The sequence below is a fragment of the Bubalus bubalis genome, chromosome 9 (genome assembly GCF_019923935.1).
Source record: "Bubalus bubalis isolate 160015118507 breed Murrah chromosome 9, NDDB_SH_1, whole genome shotgun sequence".
Lineage (NCBI taxonomy): Eukaryota > Metazoa > Chordata > Mammalia > Artiodactyla > Bovidae > Bubalus > Bubalus bubalis.
The window spans coordinates 109,264,116-109,287,315 of NC_059165.1; the positions used below are offsets into that span (position 1 = coordinate 109,264,116).

Here is a 23,200-nt window from a genome sequence, read left to right on the forward strand (position 1 = left end):
AGAGCTGCACTCATTATGGCAGCAAATTTGGAAAACTTAGCAATGACCACGGGACTCTAAAAGGTCAGTTTTCATTCCAATCCCAAAGAAGGACAATGCCAAAGAATGTTCAAACTACTGTACAATTATGCTCATTTCACATGCTAGCAAGGTTATGTTCAAAATCCTTCAAGCTAGGCTTCAGCAGTACATGAACTGAGAACTTCCAGATGTACAAGCTGGGTTTCAAAGAGGAACCAGAGATCAAATTGCCATGATTGATGGATAATGGAGAAAGCAAAGGAGTTCCAGAAAAACATCTACTTCTTCATTGACTACGTGAAAGCCTTTCACTGTGTGGATCACAACAAACTGTGGAAAATTCTTAAAGAGATGGGAATACCAGACCACCTTGCCTGTCTCCTGAGAAACCTGTATGCAGGTCAAGAAGCAACAGAACTGGACATGGAACAACAGACTGGCTCCAAATTGAGAAAGGAGTATAACAAGGATGTATATTGTCACCCTGCTTATTTAGCTTATATGCAGAGAACACCATGTGAAATGCTGAGCTGGATGAATCATAAGCTAGAATAAAGATTGCTGGGAGAAATATCAAGAACTTCAGATATGCCATGATATCACTCTAATAGCAGAAAGTAAAGAGGAACTAAAGAACCTTTTGATGAGGGTCAAAGAGAAGAGTGAAAAAGCTGGCTTGCAACTCAACATTAAAAAAAAACAAACCTTAAAATCATAGTATCTGGTTCCATCACTTCATGGCAAATAGATAGGGAAAAAATGGAATCAGTGACAGATTTTCTTTTCTTGGGCTCCAAAATCACCACAGACGGTGACTGCAGCCATGAAATTAAAAGATGCTTCTACCTGGAAGGAAAGCTGTGACAAACCTAGACACAAAAACCTGCATATTAAAAAGCAGAGACATCACTTTGCTAGCAAAGGTCCATAAAGTCAAAGCTATGGTTTTTCCAGTAGTTATGTACAGATGTGAGAGTTAGACTATAAAGAAGGCTTATCACCAAAGAACTGATGCTTTCAAATTGTTGTGCTGGAGAAGATTCTTGAGAGCCCCTTGGACTTCAAGGAGATGAGACAGTCAATCCTAACGGAAATCAACTCTGAATATTTCTTGGAAGTACTGATGCTGAAACTCCAATACTTTGGCCACCTGATGCAAAGAGCTGACTTATTGGAAAAGATCCTGATGCCGGGAAAGACTGAAGGCAAAAGGAGAAGCAGAGGAAGAGATGGACAGACAGCACCACTGACTCAATGGACATGAATCTGAGCAAATTTTGGGAGATAGTGGAGGACAGGGGAGCTTGGAGTGCTGCAGTCCATGAGGTCGCAAAGAGTTGGACATGACTTAGCAACTGAACAACAAATAAAACATGCATTGGAGAAATTAAAAACAAATTCAAATCACAGACTCAAAAGATTGAAATTACCTTAGTTTTTTGTCCCTACACCAGAATAATCCAGCTGAAATGCCACAACAAAAGGAGCCATATGGAGCTGAGTGTAATCTTAAGATACTTATCCCCTCAACTTTGCAACAAAGAGAAGTCAGATGGGAGGGGGTCTCCAAAGCCCCTTCTAGGCTTACCATCTTATAATCTTATAACATGGCAAGGCTATCAAAATCATGTTCCACATAATATTCAGGGATCAGCTAAAGAACATGAGACGTGACTAAGTACCTCATTTTCTAGAGATACATTTTTTTTCCTTACAATGTACAAGGCTTTGATTTCTGTGCCAAGTAGAACTACCTTGAATAAAGCATCATCTAATAACAATTATTTCCATAAATATGAATATGTAAAAGCTACTTATAGAACAGTGTTTTTCTAAAAAGTATTTAACTATTTTTCAATTTGTCAGGTCAATACTCTTGCCATTTTATCACACTGAAATAGTGAAAACCAAATGGTAACAAGAACATTCCCATTCCTAATGAGTGACCTAAATTCCCATGGACCATGATGCCTTTTGTTGACTCAATATCCCCAATGTTGATTAACAATTTTATCAATAAAATATAAACATTTAAATAGTACTTTTATCACTAGCTTACTCTAGGTCTAAACTCATTGTATCTTCAAAGACCCGGAAGATTATCACATATTATTGACAACATTAAAGTATACAGTGGAAACACAGACATTACTTACATTTTTATGATTGACACATTTTAAGAGGACAAGTTCACGATATGCTCTCTTTGCATGAGTCTGATTCTGAAAAGGACGGCTTAGTTTCTTGACTGCAACATTTATCCCAAGAACTGTATCAAAAGCAGCACTATAATTAAGAAATATAATAAGCAACCCATTAGGATAATTCTGGAAAATACAGCAATGCAGAATGTACATTCAATATGTTATCTAACTGAGTAACAAATAAGGAAACATCTGCTTGCTTTCATTCGGGGTACTTCTGCACATGAAGAGCAAAGGGAGCTGGCTAACAGTGCAGGATGAACTGACTCCTTTCAGTGGCACCGACCTGGCAGCTGCAGCTAGGATGGGATTCAGCAATTCTTTGCACACTGACATCTCATTATGTTAGTTGAGATTACTATCTTCAGAACCAGGTAATTTACTATAGAGCACATACGTCTGGTCAGGAAACAAAATCTTCAGTTTAAATATGTCAATAAGTTGAAAAAACTCACTGGTATCACAAAATAAAACATAAGTATATTTTGGAATATCACAGTGGAGAAAATGGTTTGAGCTCCTGAGAAGAATGTAATATTATAAATCTAAGTTTTGATTGATTGTGTTTTTTCCTAGATGAAAGAATCTAAAAAGAAAGCAGAAGCCAAAATCTCAACTCATGGTAAATCCCCAAGATACAAAATCCCTAACATAAGCAATTGCTATATATACAAAATTCTACTAGAAATACCTCTTCATATTATTAATACTATGGTAAGAAATAAAATCTTCTAGGGGATCAGTTTCTAGCATCTCAAGCTCCCAGCTGAAATTTACTATCCATTTTCCTAGAAAAAATACACAGGAAAAATTGAATACTTTGTGTACTAGTTTCAAGCTCGCACTAGCATCAGTTGCTGTTACTGTTACCTTCTGGCTCTTCACTGGCGGTTCAAAGCTGCTAAAGACCATCTGAGAACCTGAGCACCATTTAAAACACTGTTTCTATTTATTCTATTCGGTTTACCACACTGTTTACACTTATTCACTTCTGTGAATAATCTGTTTGCCAAGAAACTCAAACTTAATTCAATTTTAACTTTTTAAAATGGAAAGCTGTCAAGTTACTTTGAAATTGTTTTTTCTTTAACTCAGTTCACATTATGTGTACAGGTATACACAGATGTAAAATCACATGCCCATATGCAAATATAATATTCATATGAATTACAAAATGTTAAAATTAAATCTGTGAAACAAATCATTAATATATATGTGTGATTTGTACACTTATACGTGTGTGTGTGTATACATAAAATTGTTTTAGTTGCTGAGTTGTGTCCAACTCTTTGTGACCCCATGGACTGTAGCCCACCAGGCTCCTCTGTCCATGGGATTTCCCAGGCAAGAAAACCGGAGTGGGTTGCCATTTCCTTCTCTAGGGGATCTTCTTGACCCAGGGAGTGAACCCAAGTCTTCTGTATTGCAGGCAGATTCTTTACCAGTGAGCCACCTGGGAAGCACATATATATCTCAGTCTTAAGAATTTAAAAACAGACACATCTTTTTTTGGACAAAGAAGTTTGTGTCCAATGAGACAAATGAACCGATTCTGAATTACCTGAGCAGACACACGTTCCCCACTCCTAGCTTCAACTCCAGGAGGAGCGATCTTCAATTATTCCTGGCGTTACTTCTTATAGTCATGTCTCAACTCCAAAAATATACTTTTATCACTCTTTCCTCATTTATCAACTTTAGAAGTTATCTATTTACTCCCCACTATGAAAACTGAGGATTTAGTCACTTATCTGAAACCCCCAAGGATGCCTCATAGCTTTTTGCTCTCATGTTATTTTTAATTTTTTCCTTGGTCACCATTTTAACTTTAAATAACATGCCTAAGCTTGTTTCATCAACTTTTAAAGGAATTTCTTGCTGCCCAGTATGTAAAATGAGAATATTACACTTCATCTTCTTTTACTTCCAGCTCTCTTTCCCTCCAAATTTGTCTTAAATGGTCAAGTTTGATAACACATCTTTCAGTCTCTATAATTAGGTCTTCTGTGTTTCTTCTGTAGGATGTGTCTAAAAGTTGAAAAATCAAGATATGAAGTGTATGTATGTACGCACATGTAAACATTACTACTTGCAGAGTAAGGATTACATTTCATTTCCAGAGATCACATGATTTTCTGTCACTCATAAAAGAACAAGACTGTTTCCAATATTAAGGTTAAATGGATTCTCTTCCTACATTCTACCAGTTCTCAAACCTCATGTTACTTTAAATTTATTTCCTTCTTAAATCATGACTTTTTCTAGCTTTTCTACTACAAGTTTCTAATCAACTTTTTTTTTTTCTTATTAAGAGAAGACAAATATATCTTGCCAGAGCCTGTCACTAGTACTTCCTACCTTCTCAAATTATCTATTGTTTGGAACCTATTTCATTTGGAGGGGAAGACATTTTTCTTGAAGTTTCAACGCCTGATGTGCAGCTATCAGCCTGGGATTTCTTTTCACTGGCCTCCACTGTTACTTGTTATACATTCTTGTAGTCTCTTTCTGGTTGGAATATATCCTAAGGGAATTTCTTCAGGAAAAAAGTGCATGGAAGATAAATTATCTTACTCTTCCTTTATCCTTGATTGATAGTTTATCTTCTAAGTTTTAAATCAATTTTCTCTCAGGATTGCCAAAGTTGAGTGCTGTTGGTTATGCACAGAAGGCTTGTGCCTGTCTGGTATTCATTTTTTTGCTTCCTTTTTTGTTCCTTATCTCAATGATTTATCACAGAGAATCATGCTTTGTCAACACCCTCAAAATCCCCTAGTCACGTCTCCTACTAATCACTATTCCCACTGCCCTCCAAAGACGGTAACTACTTCTGCCTTTTATGAGAATCACTTCCTTGCTTTTACCTGCTAAACATGCATCTTTAAGACCCTGCATCATTTATTTTTGCCTGGTTTTTGAAACTGTGTCTGACTTCCTTCACTCAACATGGTGTTTGTGAGATACATCCATTGTTGTATGAAGCTACAGCTCATTCTGTGTCATTGCTCCAACATTCCTTCATTATGATTATATGACATAATTTTTAGAGATATATTGGTTGTTTTCAGTTTACAAAGCAATTACAAAAAACAAAGAATGGTCATAAACATTCTTGTACATGGTTCTGGGTACCCTATGCATGGATTTTTAACAAGTAGATAGCTAAGAGTGGGGCTGCATGTTTTATTTTAGTAGATAAAGCAACAGTTAGAACTGGACATGGAACAACAGACTGGTTCCAAATAGGAAAAGGAGTACGTCAAGGCTGTATATTGTCACCCTGCTTATTTAACTTATATGCAGAGTACATCATGAGAAAGGCTGGGCTGGAAGCACAAGCTGGAATCAAGATTGCTGGGAGAAATATCAATAACCTCAGATATGCAGATGACACCACCCTTATGGCAGAAAGTGAAGAGGAACTCAAAAGCCTCTTGATGAAAGGGAAAGTGGAGAGTGAAAAAGTTGGCTTAAAGCTCAACATTCAGAAAACGAAGATCATGGCATCTGGTCCCATCACTTCATGGGAAATAGATGGGGAAACAATGGAAACAGTGTCAGACTTTATTTTTGGGGGCTCCAAAATCACTGCAGATGGTAACTGCAGCCATGAAATTAAAAGGCGCTTATTCCTAGGAAGGAAAGTTATGACCAACCTAGATAACAAATTTAAAAGCAGAGACATTACTTTGCCAACAAAGGTCCGTCTAGTCAAGGCTATGGTTTTTCCAGTGGTCATGTATGGATGTGAGAGTTGGACTATGAAGAAAGCTGAGCGCCGAAGTGTGGTGTTGGAGAAGACTCTTGAGAGTCCCTTGGACTGCAAGGAGATCCAACCAGTCCATTCTAAAGGAGATCAGTCCTGGATGTTCTTTGGAAGGAATGATGCTAAAGCTGAAACTCCAGTACTTTGGCCACCTCATGCGAAGAGTTGACTCACTGGAAAAGACTCTGATGCTGGGAGGGATTGGGGGCAGGAGGAGAAGGGGACGATAGAGAATGAGATGGCTGGATGGCATCACTGACTCGATGGATGTGAATTTGAGTGAACTCCGGGAGTTGGTAATGGACAGGGAGGCCTGGCGTGCTGCAATTCATGGGGTTGCAAAGAGTCGGACACAACTGAGCGACTGAACTGAACTGAATGCCAAATTGTTTTCCGAAGTGGTTTGTTCTGCCTATTTCTAGGGATTTGGTTTTCTTGCGGTATATTCACCCTGTGTCCCATAAGGGGACTAAATATTATTTCAACAAAAGGGAGATCACAAGGGAAGGGGTTTGTGAGGGGGCACTAATCCAATTACAAGAGCCTTTAGAAGCAAAGTTTGTTCTGGCTGGCTGGGAAGAGGGGAAAGTCAGAGAGATCTGAATCCAGAGGAGGACGAGACATGACATTATTGCCGTCAAGATGGACGTGGGGGTTCCGTCTTGAGAAGGAATGGGAGCAGAGTGCTCCCTGGCTGACAGACAATAAGGGAATAGAGACCCCTGACCTATAGCTGCAAGGAACTAGGTTCTGCCAAGAACCCTGAATGCACTTGAAAACAGATTCTTCCCCAGAGCCTCCAGAGAAGAGCCTGGTCCAATAACACCTTGATTTCAGCCCTGTGAAATGCCATGCAGAGAACCCATGGAAGCCCACCCAGATTTCTAACCTACACAGAACTATGAAATTACAAATGGTTGTTGCTTTGTTTTACATCCCTAAGTTTATGGCAATTTGTCATGTGGCAATAGAAAACAAATACATCTTCTCTTCTGCATGTTTCTACCATTCTGCCTCCCCAGCCTTCATTCTGGATACTTTTCTCCTTAACTATCTTTCAGGTCACAATTCTGTCCTCAGTTATACTTATTAATAATATGCTTTTAAACCCACCCATTAACTTCATAATTCAATTACTATATCTTAAGAGTTCTATAATTTCTATTTAGTTTTTTAAAGTTTTCATGTTCCACCCCAAATTTTTCATACTGTCTTTTATCAACATAACATCACAGCTCTTTGGAAGTTTGGATCCAATAAGGCCAATAACTCCTATGGATCTATTTCTTTTCTTTGTTGTTTGTGTTGGATTTTGTGAATGTCATCTAATCTCCTTCTGTGACTAGTTATTTCTGACTATGTGCTGGACCTTGAACTTGCAAAACTGTCTGCTATTTAGAAACAATTTGATAACCAGTATGATGCTGTCTTCCTCCAGGTAGAATTTAGATTTATTTCTGCTGGACCTTGAAGCACTAGCAATTTGGGCTCACCTCACCTTGAGTTCAGCAAATGAGACGATGTGAAGCTAAGCGGCTGTGCCTGCAAGAGCCTGTTACTTTCTGGTTTGTTCTTATTTCTAGCATGCAGCCCTTTATTGGACCCAATTCAAAGCAAAGGAAGTTCACTAAGCCCCTTTAGAGGGCCCTGGACTCCAATCCCTATCTCGTATAGCCCCACAAGACACTCCAAAGGACTCTCAAATCTCTCAGCTGCCCATACCAGAATTTTCAAATGCCCTCAAGGGAAAGACCACCCCAAATCCTGGGCTCCTCTGACTAGGCTTCTCCTTTCCCAGATCCTAGCCCAATAACTTTTCATTTACTTACTCACTATCTAGGGGCAAATGCTGAGCATGGGGATGGGGTGGGAAGGCTGGGAGACAACTAGCAAAACTGTTTTGGAGACACATGTTTAATTAACATCCCTATTTCCAGCCACCCATTTCATCTTTGTTTTCTGTATCCGGCATCTCTAGACCCATAACCTCTCTTGAGTTCTACTATAGATAGGTTCTCTTCTTTGTGGCAAATGTCTCATCTACTTATTCTCATTTCCTCTGCAGAAACTTGTTAAATGTGCTTTTATATCCACTGATTACTGCCCTCCTGGTCTCTTTGTTTAGGTGTTTGGTCCACCAATTTAAATAAGAAGCTCCAAAACATTTATTTTAGGGATATAACTATTAAGGTCCATAAAGACACAATGATTTGCCCAAGGTAACTAAGAACTACTGCTATGAGGATTTGAGCTGGACTTAGAACTCGATTCTCCTGAATCACAGCGTTCCTATGCCTTATATCATATATCTACTTTATCACAAAAATATTGTTGTGGGCATTATGTTCATTTATATATACTAACAGAAAATAATACAGTATAAGAACAGGCCAACATTCATGCTTATATAGAACTAGAGGAAGCAAAAAGGAATAAGCTACTCCAACCATTTCAAGTCAAGGTTGTAACTGTCACTTCTAAGCACTCTCAGATCTAATAGTATATACACTTTTTTAAAAAAGAAAGTTAAACACTTCATAAAAGATGCTTAACATCATTAATTAATAGAGAAATGCAAACCAAAATTACAATGAGGTACCACCTCACACCAGTCAGAATGGTCATCATTAAAAAGTCTATAAATAATAAATGCTGGAGAAGGTGTAGAGAAAAGAGAACGCTTCTATACTGTTGGTGGGAATATAAATTGGTGCAGTCACTATGGAAAACAGTATGGAGGTTCCTTAAAAAGCTAAAAGTAGAGCTACCACATGATCCAGCAATCCCACTCCTGGGCGTACATCCAGACAAAACTATAATTCAAAAAGACATATGTAACTCCTATGTTCACAGCAGCATTATTCACAACCTGAGTGTCCATCAACAGATGAATGGATAAAGAAGATGTGGTACATATATACAATGGAACACTGCTGCTGCTACTGCTAAGTCACTTCAGTCCTGTCTGACTCTGTGCGACCCCATAGATGGCAGCCCACCAGGCGTCCCCATCCCTAGGATTCTCCAGGCAAGAACACTGGAGTGGGTTGTCATTTCCTTCTCCAATGCATGAAAGTGAAAAGTGAAAGTGAAGTCACTCAGTCGTATCCAGCTCTTCGAGACCCCATGGACTGTAGCCTACCAGGCTCCTCCATCCATGGGATTTTCCAGGGAAGAGTACAATGGAACACTATTCCACCATAAAAAAAGAATGAAATGACGCCATTTGCAGCAACAAGGATGGAACTAGAGATTAACATACTATGTGAAGTAAGTCAAAAGGAGAAAGACAAATACCATGTGATATCATTTATATGTGGAAACTAAAATATGACACAAACGAACATTTATGAAACAGAAACAGACTCACAAACACAGAGAACAGGCTTGTGGCTGCCGAGAGGGAGAGGGGCTGGGGAGGGATGGAGCGTGGGGTTAGCAGATGCAAACTGTTACATACAGAATGGATAAACAACAAAGTCCTACTCTACACATAGGGGATTGTATTCAATATTCCATGATAAACCATAATGGAGAAGAATAGTTTAAAAAGGAATGCATTTATACGTACAACTGAACCACGTTGCTGTCCAGCAAACATTAACAACACTGTAAACCAACCATACTTCAATTAAAATTTTTTTTAAAAAGCAAAAAAAAAAAAAAAAAAAATGAGGTTAAACACTTCATAGAATTGTTTTGTAAAACAAATACTCCCTAGTGCTTTGATTAACAGCTTGAGATTTTAGACGGAGAGAAAAAAAAAATGGAATTTATATGAAAGAAATGTGCACACATTTTTCCTATAGAGCTTGTAACTATTTAATTCTACTAATAACTTAATTTTATAAATACTGCAAATGATAAACATTTTAAAACTTACTTCCTAATTATTTTACTAACAGTTTTAATGAACAACAGAAACATAGAATCAGATAAATCAGACAGTTGTTTTTATAATTCAAAATTAGGAGTCAAAATATTTTACTTGGATCCCAGCTCCTCCATTTAATCTTCTATCAGTACCTGCACTTTAATTTACCTGTCCCTATGTCTTTATAAAGCTCTAGTTTAGATGATTAACAAGTTTTTATAAACCATGCATTATTGCTACTATGATATTTTATTTCTCAAAAATGTAAGAACACAGATATATTCGTTTCATGTTGTTGCTATAACAAATTACCACAGATTGACTAGTTTAAAACACTAATTGATTATCTTACAGTCCTGGAGCATGCAGGTGCACACGTGTGCACATGTGCATTAGTCCAGCATTTGGTTTAACCAGAAAGAAGGCTCTATTCCAGGCACGAACTGAGACTATCTGGAGTTTCAGAGCTAAGTCTTAAAAGACTGGTCTGGATAGATCAGCAGGGTTGCAGAGAATTCTCCAGCCAGGAGATGCAGTGGGGACAGAAGTGATGGGCATGGGAAAGAGCCTGTTAGGTTTGCAGAGAAGGGACCACTGGAGAGAAGAGGCTATCTGCAAGTCAGGGCTTGATGCTGGGCATACTCAGGCCCTTCCAACAGTGACAAGGAAGAAAGGAGTCTGACTGGAACCATTCATAGTTTCTTGCTTCATCTAAACAGTAGAACAAGGTAAAATACCCTTTCCTTATGCCTTGTACAAAAAGAACACTTTTCTTTTGAGGAGTTTTTAAAGTATAATGCCAGTCTTCAAGATGCTGTGCAAAACGGCCAGAAAAAAAATCCTCCAAAGACAGATGGGGGAGTATCTCTCTTGCGGTCTGGAACTAGGACTGCAAGCAGCGTCAGTGCTGCCGTTCAGGGGAGCCGAGAAGCCTCAAGCCTAGAAGGAAGGTGAGGAGCAGTCACCCACCTTCCCGGCTGACAGAAGCTAGCACAGGCTCTGGTAGAAAGGAGCGGTAAAGTAATAATGGAAACCAGGTCTCCAACCATCTAGGCCCAGCTCTCGTGACAGCGCCTCATCTAAAAGCCAGAAGAAAACATCCCAAAAGCCTAAGAATAATTTTCATAATTGCACAAACATTTCTAAAAGAAAGTACCAATAATCTGAATCAAATTAACTAACCCCTTTTTCATGAATCAGCAACGTTAACCCAACTAAAAGGTTTTGATTTGGTAACGAATAACTGGCTTGGATTACAAACTTAAGTGAATAATTACATCAAAGATTATAAAATAAACTGTTAGCTATGCAGGGGCTCATTTAGAGCTACCTTAATCAGTTCAAAATAATGACTTTTTTCTTGAGGAGAAATGGGAAAAACTCATTTTTTGATCTTTCCTTAAAATAAAAATTCAGGCTATGGAAATGGAATTTGCAAGACATGAGATTCAGGATGGTGCTAAAATTTTAGCATCTACATGTATGTGAGGTGACAGGTGCTCTTACAAATGTTAATAAAATTGTCAAAAAATTATTTAAAATTTTATTATTATTTAAATTCTTTTAAAATTATTTAAAAGAAAATACTAAAAGTTAAATGTACTTTCACTTAACTCTTAGTATTTTCTTTTAAATAATTTTAAAACAATTTAAATAAGTTACAAAAAATGATGACATATTTTACTGTATAATATAAATGAAAATATTATAATATTTAACATATTAAATATTATAATATTTTAATACTAGAGTATCCATTTGGAAAATCCCATGGATGGAGGAGCCTGGTAGGCTGCAGTCTATGGGGTCGCTAGGAGTCAGACACGACTGAGCGACTTCACTTTCACTTTTCACTTTCATGCATTGGAAAAGGAAATGGCAACCCGCTCTAGTGTTCTTGCCTGGAGAATCCCAGGGACAGGGGAGCCTGGTGGGCTGCCGTCTATGGGGTCGCACAGAGTCGGCCACGATTGAAGTGACTTAGCATAGCATAGCATCCATTAAATGACAAATATCCTTAATTTAAGGCATCCTTCAGCTTACATTTTTTTTTCCAAAAAAATCACATAAACATAAAATAAGCCATTTCAAAGTGAACAATTCAGTAACATTTAGTACATTCAGTGTTGTGCAATCACCACCTTTAAATAAACCCCAAAATTTTCATCACCCCAAAAGGTAACTCCATACCCATTATGAAGTTGCTCCCCATTCCTCTCCCTCTTGTCCTAGTTAACCACCAAGCTGCATGATTGCATTCTCTATGGATGTATCTACTTTGGACTCATATAATAAAACTACCTTTCATGTCTGGCTTCTTTCACTTAACATGTTTTTGCAGATCATCTGTGTCATAGCATACATCAGTGCTTCATTTCTTTTCATGAATAATATTCCATGTATGTATAGAACACAGTTTGTGTATCCATTCATTTACTGATCTACAATTAGCCTGTTTTGACCTTTCAGTTAACTGTGAACAGTACTGTTATGAACATTTATATACAGTCTTTTTTGAACATCTGTTTTTAATTCTTTTGGGAATATATCTAGTAATATTTACTAGGTCATATAATAATTCTATGTTTAACACCTGAGTGTTCATTGGAAGGACTGATGTTGAAGCTGAAACTCCAATACTTTGGCCACCTGATGCAAAGAGCTGACTCATTTGAAAAGACCCTGATGCTGGCAAAGATTGAAGGCAGGAGGAGAAGGGGCTGACAGAGGATGAGATGGTTGGATGGCATCACCGACTCAACAGACGTGAGTTTGGGTAAACTCTGGGAGTTGGTGATGGACAGGGAGGGCTGGCATGCTGTGGTCCATGGGGTCACAAAGAGTCAGACACGACTGAGCAACTGAACTGAACTGAACTCATTGAGGAGCCGCCAAACTGGTTTTCACAAACTGCCATACCATTTTACATTTTCACCAGCAATGTACAAGGGTTCTAATTGCTTTACATCCTTGTCAAAAATTGTTTATTTTCCATTTTGTTGATTATGGCCACCTAGTGGGTATGAAGTTGTACCTCATTGTGGTTTTGATTTGCATTTCCCAAATGACTAACAATGAACCTCTTTTCATGTTTATTGGCCATAAATCTTTACGGAAATGTCTATTCAAGTCCTTTGTCCATTCTTTTTTTAAAATTGTCTTGTCTGTTACTGAGTTCGTAGAAGATCTTTATAAGTATTAGACTATGGTCAAATATTTTCCCATTTGTGGGTTGTTTTTTCACTCTCTTATTGGTGTTCTTTGATGCACAAAACATTTTTTTTTATAAAGTCCAATTTTTTTCTTTTGTTGCTCATGCTTTTGGTGTCCTTTCTAAGAATTCAAGGTCATGAAGCTTTCCCCTCTTGTTTTCTTCTAAGAGTTTCATGGTTTTAACTCTTATATATAGGTCATTGATGCATTTTGAGCTAACTTTCCACATGATGTGAAATAGTCCAACTTCATTCTTTTGCATGTGGGTATCCAGTTGTCCCAGCACCATTTGTTGAAGAGAGTGTTCTTTCCCCTTTAAATAATCTTGGCACCCTTTTTGAAAATCAGATGGCTACAGATGATTTTCTGGACTCTTAGTTTTTAAAATGTTTTCAAAATTCAGAACTTTCCATATTATAATTCTACCAATGCTTTTATGAGAGGAGGTTTAGCTTATAATGGTGTATTTAGGAGCTTTCATTTCAAAACTAGAATTTTCAAATGAAAAATATATACCCATAATGAGTAATTTCATTATTTAACATTTCTTTAAAAAAACAAAGATGAGTAGTATACGCAAACTGGAAATCAAAACTAATCCCTGAGAAACAGTATTTTATAAAGTAGCATGTAAGTTCACCATCATTTACCATGCTGTAATGAAGTCATTAATTTTAACTGCCTAACCCTTATAAAGACCTCCATTTTATAATTATGAACTTCTAATCAACCTCTAAATGTGGTTATTATATTAAATGTCCTTTTTATCTGTCTTGCTTAATTTCCTACATCAAATTACCACTCAGTTCCAAATAAGAGATATATTATAAATCAAAAGAATTTTTTACATCTAGAATTTCTTATTGACATCAAAGTATCCTAATATGAGCCATGCATTCCCTTTAAAAATTCTCTTGGTGCATTGGGTTTTTAAGTACCAATACAGCATGTTATCAATTGAAAGTTAACATCACCACTATTTTAGATGCAAGCCAGCATTCCTTCCCAACAGCCCCGTCTCCCTCATTAGTTTTTCTAGAAATCTCTGGACTACCATCTCCTCAGCTCCCAGGACCTCTACCTACCTAGGGTGAAGAAAACAACTACCTTCCCTGATTATATGTCTCTACAACAGAGGATCAGTTACAACCACAGATGCAGATTCTCTAAACTCAGTACCTCTAATAAAAATATAAACTCCCCAACCAGAACATTCAAGAGTTCTCTTTTATCTTGCATTCCCTTTACCTACCAGCTGTAATCATTAGGTATTTAGCTTTACCACAGTTCCTCTTAGATGTAAAGGCGATCTTGTTTTTACTGACCAAAAGAAGAAGAAAAGATTTTGCCCAGAGAACTAAGGGATAAAAAGTTCGGGAGGTGCTGGTAACTGTAGTCTAGAAAATGTGAAAACTTTACCTTTAGCTGGCCAGTGATGTCGCGGCAGCTGACTGTCTTACCAAGCAAGAGACTAAGGTTCAGGGTCAGACCAACGGTTCTGACGGCTGGGCTGGACTCATAGTTGAAGTGAGACACCAAGGAAGAGACGGCCAGCCCAGCCCCTCATACGGCATCCCTTCCTGGTTAATCCATGGGGTGATAATGACACTGACTGGCCTCATCCTGCCAATGAAGGGCAAGGCACTGCAATCATGGCGCCTAGAAATGAACAGGAGTGATCGGGAATAAAAGGGGGAGGGGGGAAGGGTGGCCAGGATGAAGAAATGAATAAAACTCCAAATTTCGGTTACAACTCACTGTCATACCTAGTATTCTAATATCATTATGACAGGGGGAATGGAGAAGGGGAAAAAAAGAAAAAAGAAACAAAAGAGAAAAATTTCTACCTATTTAAATTTATGCAGCATTTTTAAGAATTTGAGTTTGTATCCTATAATCCGACTACATGTAACTAAAGCAAGAAGTTGATTCAATTTAGCTTATAAACCTATAGCAAAGAGTATTTTTTATCATCAGTGTTTTCTAAATTCTGACAACTTAGAACTATTAAGTTTTTATGACAACAAAAGCTCAATCTACACTACTGAAACAGACCATACTTACCAAACAATTCCTTGGGCTCCAGAGCCAATTGGTTTCAACTGCTGGTATCGCTTTAGGACTGTGAAAGTTGAGTCTGCCACTTGCACACTGTAAAACTGACTATCACATTTGCTGTCACTCATGATGTAGTGTCATGTAATATTCCAAAGAACTGGTACAGTCGGCAGATTCCCTGAAAAAAAAAAAACAACAGAATGAACATGCATTCTTACTGAAATTATACATGCATCGCTCACTTAATAGTGTTTTAAATTTTTGGTATATAAGACATTATGGTTATAAGCTGGTAAACTCAGACCAAGTTCTGAACTTAAGCCACAAACAAAAAATGCAAAGACATCTATCTTAATGTACAAGACTATTATGAAGGGAAGAAACTTTGAGATCCTGCATGATCAGATCTTAAGGGACTGGATTAGGAAACCACCATCTTTGGAGAAAAGAATTTGCAGATTTTTACTAGTCATGACAAGACCACGTCACTATGTAATTCTCATCAGTTTCCTGTGGGGCCAGATTATGCTGAACTGTCTCAACCAGACATGCAGGTGTTCCGGAGATGTTGCAAAATGAATATGTCTATGTCCACGCAGAAAAACAAATGAACCAGGCTTCTGCTCTGTTCACAAATTCAGGCTAAAGGGATGAACCAGAAAGCAAATCTGATGTCAAAGTGATTATAAAACTGCTAAGTTAAAGGACAACAGGGTGTTGGAGGGCTGGTGGCATCTGTGAGCGCCATGCATACTGGTGAGTGCGTTCCTAACTTTTGAGCTGGTTCTGGAGCTAGCTTATATTCCCGGCAGCCCACGTCACTAGTGGGCTTCAATACAGACAGAGAATTCTGTCATAACCTACAGTCCATACATGGACACTATGATGTTAATCACGAGGTATGAGTATAAACTGGCAGCTCCAGAGCAGCCTTTTTGTGGTTTAGAGAGTAAGCTAAGATTTCTACGCTGCAGGAGCCTATGTGATTTTATACAGAAAACAAAACAAACAGAAATGAATTGGCAGGAAGTTACCTTTACTTAGTTTCCTGGCTCTTGTCTGATAATGTTTATTCAAAAGTTAGCAAGTTATTTATACTGGTCATTATTTAAAAATTTAAAAGCCAACAATAAAATCATTTAGGTTAAGTATTCCACACTATTTAAAAACACAGAATTTAAATTTTATTCTACAGCTGCCCCAGCTTCTTGCCTGTTTGTTCTACCATCTAACATTTAATGTCTACTCATGGAATTTTTGGTACTGGTGATAAATATTTCAACACAATGATGTCTAGGACTTCCATTAAAAATGGAAATAAATTTATCAATAACAAGTCTGAACAAAGAATTAAATCAAATTTATAATTTTTTTTTTTTTTAACCACTCTCAGGCAGTGGCTGAGGCACAGCTATTAGCACCAGCGGCCACTTTGACCAAGAGCCATTGCACACTGGTTGAGGACTGCCTCTGGGAGGCCAGCACTGAACCAGATAAACTAACACACTGCTCACAATGACCCACAGGGATCGCTAGCCCCGTGTTGCACTGGAGTGACCCAAAGCTTAGTGAGCTGGCTAAGCCATGCAGCTGTGACAAGCTGGTCCTAAGCTCTAAGAGGGTAGAGGCAGGTCCATCTTGATCACTGTGGCACCTTGTATTTCCAGGACAGGAGGACAGGGAGGGCCTGGACCCTGGGACAGAGTTAGCATTCAATATACTTTTGCTGATCTGACCCTATAACACTGTAGCTCATGATTCCCTCATGATGCTACTCCATTTTACTGACATCTGAAGGAGTATCCTTTTCTTAATTTAGCTTTAGTTTTTAAGAGGTTGAGACAATTCATTTCAACATTTTGGGGTGCCTTTGAACAAGAAAGTGATAAATAATACAGAAGACATGGCAAAATCAACCAGGAATTGGTCTTGAAGCATCATCTAATTCACTCTTTGGGGAAGAAATGTGAGGAATGAGTCTGTTATCTTTATTGTAATCCAAGTTACAAAGAGGTAAGGGCCATAAGCAAAATGTAAATAAATCTGAAAGGCAAAAGAGGTTCAACCCACAGCAGGTGCAGAAGACAAGAAGAGCTTCATGGAGGAGGGGACATTTGCCTTGAACAATCTTGCCAGAGATAGAGCAGAAGCACAGAGCTCAAACTGTCTGTGCTCAGACATGGTGAATTGCTCAGCTTGACCAGTGGAGTACAAATGCAAAGGATCAGAGACAGACTCAGCAAAAAGCAAGGAGCCAATACAATCTGCTGTTTCTTTGCCATATAGTAATGTACCAGCCATGATGGTCATTCACAAAGCATTTGGGTACCACTGTGGACCATGTCCCTTGCCAGAACAGCCAGCCTGCCTGCCTTTTGGGTTTCGAGTTTACAGAGAGTGCACACTGTGGGTACACTCAGAAGAGAGTGAATGCAAGGAGAGCCCCAAAGCCAGAAGGACGGAGGTTTAGGGTGCAGGGAAGAGAAGGAGCATGTGATGAGAGCTGGAGGTGCCTTCTAAGCATGACAAGCCATTTGAGATTTGGTTTTGCTGGGTCGTGGGGAAAAAACTGGAGACAGAAAACAAGGCCAGATCACCACAAGCCCTGGAAGCCACTGGGACCCACCTGGGTCTGGACGTGCGCCTAAGGGCTGTGGAGGCATCAAAGCACGAGAGGCACAGGCTCTCAGACTTGCTTCTAAGAGAGGTCATTCGGGAAGCTGAGAAAGGGAGTGACTAGAGTGAGTAGGGCTCAAAACAGGCAGACCTGACAAAAATGGCAGGATCATGGTAGCTGGGGAAACGAAGGAAATGCGTGGCTTAGAGGAAGAGTGTGTGTAACTTGTTGCCCTGCAGGAGATGGGGAGAAATAAAGGTGAAACAGAGGAAGGTAGGCAGGAGATAACTGCACAGTTGGAGAGTTTGACTTTGGACAAGTCTGAAGAGGCCAAGGGACAGTATGAGAGGACCAGGCTGCTGACCTACTCCAGGATCCACTCCTCCCTTCATTTGCTGGACAAACAGCTGTCCAGCCAGAGATGACATCTGGCCAGTTTCCTGGCAGCCAGGTGTGGCCAGAGGACCAACTTTTACCTGATAAGATATGAGCAGAACTGATGGATGTTACTTCTAGATCATTTTTTAAACAGAAAGTTGCTTGCCTTCCCATCTATCTTTCTCCCTTGCTGTTGGCTGGGTGATCAGTAGTTGTACTCCCAGAGATGGAAGTTACATGGTGAAGATACTAGAATCACCCACCAGCCAGAGTCCTGAACGACCATGTGGGACAGAGCTGGGCCATTCTGGTCCACCTGTCCACACTGAGATTGGCATAAATTAATCTAGGTCATGTTGAATAATTCTGGAACTCTCTCTGCTACAGCTGCTGTAACCCATACTCTGACCGGTACAGTATTAGATTAGCTTTTGTGAATTTGGGGAGTATATTACATCATTGTGTTACTTACTTAGTTGTGTTCAACTCTGCGACCCCATGGACTGTAGCCCACAGGCTCCTCTATCCATGGAATTCTCCATTCAAGAATACTGGAGTGGAAAGTCATCCCCTTTTCCAGGGAATCTTCCCAATCCAGGGATAAAACACTGGTCTCCTGCATTGCAGGCAAATTCTTTACCATCTGAGCCACCAGGGAAGCCCCCTATATTACATCATTAGGTCAATAATTAATACAATTTCATCTCAAGATTTTAAATAATTTTTAAATTAAAATAAGTTGCCCTTATCAGGCAGGAAAAAAAAGTCACTTAACAAAGAATCTGTTAGAGCCACCTCCTCTGCCAAGCCTGGGCTTCATGAGAGCAAGAGAAAGAACCCCAAGCCAAAAGAAGAAAGCATGTAAATTAACTATTAATGAAATCAACTCCTGAGATGTATTTCAACAAAATGGACCTCGTGATCCTGGTGGCTCAGCAGTAAAGGATCCACCGGGCAATGCAGGAGACGCAGGTTCAATCCCTGGGTTGGGAAGATCCCCTGGAGAAGGAAATAGCAACCCACTCCAGTATTCTTGCCTAGAAAATCCCATGGACAGAGGAGCCTGGCATACTACAGCCCAAGGGGTCACAGAGTCAGACAATACTCAGCTACTAAAAAACAACAACAAACAAAAGAAATAGCCGTAAACAAAATGGACATCAACCAAATTGAGAAGTGTAAGAATTCTTCAGGCAACCACATTACCAACACACGGAAGGTGGAGTCCCTGACTTAACTCCCATCACTCAGGCGCTGGTTCCTCACCTCGGCTCCCAGCAGTGGGACCCACTGCCCGTCACACCGCCCTGTCACTCAGCTTCTGCAGGTCCGCCTCCGCCTCCCTCTGCCAGGCGAGGAGCTCCTCAAAGGAGGAAGGGCCTGTCTTCCCTCTCATACGACATTACTAAATAAATGCCAACCAATGATCCACTGAGAAAGCTCCTAGGAGGATACACTCTGCGCTTAGAGACCCGAGTGTGGTGAGTGGATGCCTCAAGGTTAGGAAGCGGCATGGCCTTTGCTAAAGGCAACTGCCTCAGGTCTACACCCTCCCCACTTACCATGCTGCTTGTCAAATGAATTGCTCTAACTGAAAACCTCTATTTCTTCAGCACTGGAGACTCCTGTAGTATCCCCTCCAGGATACTGGAATAAAATCTACCCACTCTATGAATAAACATTGGGCAGGAGGAACATTCCTATCTGTTTAGAGCCTGTTTAGAGCATTTAAAGAAATGCTTAAAAATTTTTTTCTCTACCTCTAGAATGCTCAAACTACCACACAACTGCACTCATCTCACACGCTAGTAAAGTAATGCTCAAAATTCTCCAAGCCAGGCTTCAGCAATATGTGAACCGTGAACTTCCTGATGTTCAAGCTGGTTTTAGAAAAGGTAGAGGAACCAGAGATCAAATTGCCAACATCCACTGAATCATGGAAAAAGCAAGAGAGTTCCAGAAAAACATCTATTTCTGCTTTATTGACTATGCCAAAGCCTTTGACTGTGTGGATCACAATAAACTGTGGAAAATTCTGAAAGAGATGGGAATACCAGACCACCTGATCTGCCTCTTGAGAAATCTGTATGCAGGTCAGGAAGCAACATTAGAACTGGACATGGAACAACAGACTGGTTCCAAATAGGAAAAGGAGTTTGTCAAGGCTGTATATTGTCACCCTGTTTATTTAACTTATATGCAGAGTACATCATGAGAAACGCTGGACTGGAAGAAACACAAACTGGAATCAAGATTGCCGGGAGAAATATCAATAACCTCAGATATGCAGATGACACCACCCTTATGGCAGAAAGTGAAGAGGAACTCAAAAGCCTCTTGATGAAAGTGAAAGTGGAGAGTGAAAAAGTTGGCTTAAAGCTCAACATTCAGAAAACAAAGATCATGGCATCCAGTCCCACCACTTCATGGGAAATAGATGGAGAAACAGTGGAAACAGTGTCAGACTGTATTCTTCTGGGCTCCAAAATCACTGCAGATGGTGATTGCAGCCATGAAATTAAAAGACACTTACTCCTTGGAAGGAAAGTTATGACCAACCTAGATAGCATATTCAAAAGCAGAGACATTACTTTGCCAACAAAGGTTCATCTAGTCAAGGCTATAGTTTTTCCTGTGGTCATGTATGGATGTGAGAGTTGGACTGTGAAGAAGGCTGAGCGCCAAAGTTTGAAATGTGGTGTTGGAGAAGACTCTTGAGAGTCCCTTGGACTGCAAGGAGATCCAACCAGTCCATTATGAAGATCAGCCCTGGGATTTCTTTGGAAGGAATGATGCTACAGCTGAAACTCCAGTACTTTGGCCACCTCATGGGAAGAGTTGACTCATTGGAAAAGACTCTGATGCTGGGAGGGATTGCGGGAAGGAGGAGAAGGGGACGACAGAGGATGAGATGGCTGGATGGCATCACTGACTCGATGGATGTGAGTCTGAGTGAACTCCGGGAGTTGGTGACGGACAGGGAGGCCTGGGGTGCTGCGATTCATGGGGTCGCAAAGAGTCGGACACGACTGAGCGACTGATCTGATCTGATCTGAGTATTCTAAATATAAACAACCCAGGTACTGTAAATACAGTATTAAATCTCTGATTAACTTTTCTAAATAAAAAAATTAGCTCTAACTATAGCTTTCTGGGGCTTCCCAGATGGCACTAGTGGTAAAGACCCTGTCTGCCAATGCAGGGGACGGAAGAGGCATGGATTTGATCCCTGGGTTGGAAGATCCCCTGGAGGAGGGCACGGCAACCCACTCCAGTATTCTTGCCTGGAGAATCCCACGGACAGAAGTGCCTGGCGGGCTACAGTCCATGGGGTCACAAAGAGCCAGACATGACTGAAGTCACTTAGCACAGCACAGCACAGCTTTCCATCACAGCTTTACAGTTGTAACATTTCAAAATGGGAAACAACAGTGGAGAGCATGCAGTGTGAGACCTGGGGAGATGTCAGCTACTATTTACTGACTTCTCCCAACAAACGTTTCCTGACAGCCTCCTGTGTACCACACACGAGGGATGTGTGTGTGTTTGTGTGTCTGTGTGCCAGTCGCTCAGTCATGTCCGACTCTTTGCCACCCCGTAGACTGTAGCCCACCAGGCTCCTCTGTCCATGGAATTCTCCATCCAAGAATACTGGAGTGGGTTGTCATTCCTTTCTGCAGGGGATTTTCCTGTCCCAGGGATCGAACCCAGGTCTCCAGCATTGCAGGCAGATTCTTTACTCTCTGAGCCACCAAGGAAACCATGGAGTACTAATCAGACAATCCTTTCCCTCCAAACCACCAACACATCATTATCATACCACACAGGAAGTGTCCTTGGGGGTATGCGCTGTCTGCACGGCAGAAGTCCAGCAGAGTGGTGGGCAGAGGGAGAGAACAAGTGGAATGTGTGAGTGAGAGGCAGATGTAGAGGAAGGCTTCCTGGAGGAGGCAAGACCTGCATGCAAGTAACAGCCCAGTTGTGACAAAGCAGGTACTTTCACATATACTGGTGAGTATAAATTAGTATGAATTACACAAATTCGTAAAACACTATTTGGAAGTAAAATAGGTAATATCTAAGGAAAAATCTGCATGACTCCTGACCTGGCACCTACAATTCTATACAAAGGCACCTGACAAATACACATGTACAAGGATGTAAAGACAACTGTGCAAGGAAGGATGTTTGCAGCACTGCTTGTAACAGGCAAAAAACTAGAAAGAATCTAAAAGGTACCCTTGGAATGACTGAATGAATCATGGCATAAAAGCATCATAAAGCCATTAAAAACAATGCAGGGACTTTAGGCATTGATATGGAAAGATGTTTAAGATATGTCAGGAAATAAAACAAGCCAAAGAAGAGTACATGCAGTAAATACCAATGTACAGAAAACTACACAAACACAGACAATACGCCAGCAAGTGCAGAGAAACAGTGGAAAACCAGACTTTCACTCCTGACATTACAACTTTTTTTTTCTTTTACCTATGCACATATTTCACATTTTAAAAACACTTTTAAATAAAAAGCTGAAGAATGGTCACTCTGACCCCTTTACAGAGAATGGATTTGAGGCAGATGAGACTGGAGACAGGAAGGCAAGTGGGCCAGGCTCAGTACACAGTTATATGCGCTCTCCTAACAGCTTGTGAGATCCAGGTACTATCCTCACCCTGCAAATGAGGAAACAACTTGGAGACAGGAAGTAACTTGCCCAGATTCTCAGCTGGAGAGTAGCATAGCCTGGATTTGAATTGAGGTGTATTTGACTACAATATCCATGTTCCTCCCAATATATTACTGGAATATCTTTAATTTTATTTAGAAAGTAAAGTGATTGTCGAAGGGCTAGTTAGGACCAGGACAAAATAACACAGACCTTCACATCTTATCTTGTTGGCTTCAACCCACCTAGACACTTTTCTTCTGATGATGAAGATAATGCAGTGATCCACAGAATCCAACCTTTAATCACACTAATGCTTCAGAATACCCAGGGCATTCAATATTTAAATAAACTGACTGCTGTGATTAAAAGCAGATTGTCACAATCACCTTCTTTG

The 23,200-nt window shown here is 39.9% G+C and overlaps 1 protein-coding gene across 6 annotated transcripts in view; it reads right to left on the minus strand.

Moving 5' to 3' along the window:
- MAPK9 (mitogen-activated protein kinase 9) overlaps positions 1–23,200 on the minus strand; it is a 68,391-nt gene that overhangs the window by 38,087 nt on the left and 7,104 nt on the right. For 5 of the 6 annotated variants that reach the window (XM_025293980.3, XM_025293976.3, XM_025293975.3 and 2 more), the window contains exons 2-3: positions 15,143–15,313; positions 2,178–2,307 (exon numbers count right to left, since the gene is read on the minus strand). In XM_025293980.3, coding sequence (XP_025149765.1) covers positions 2,178–2,307; positions 15,143–15,264 — 252 coding nt within the window. In that variant the 5' untranslated portion in view covers positions 15,265–15,313. Of the gene's footprint in view, positions 1–2,177; positions 2,308–14,497; positions 14,738–15,142; positions 15,314–23,200 lie in introns of those variants that run through there. The other variant, XM_025293981.3, reaches the window with a different exon arrangement.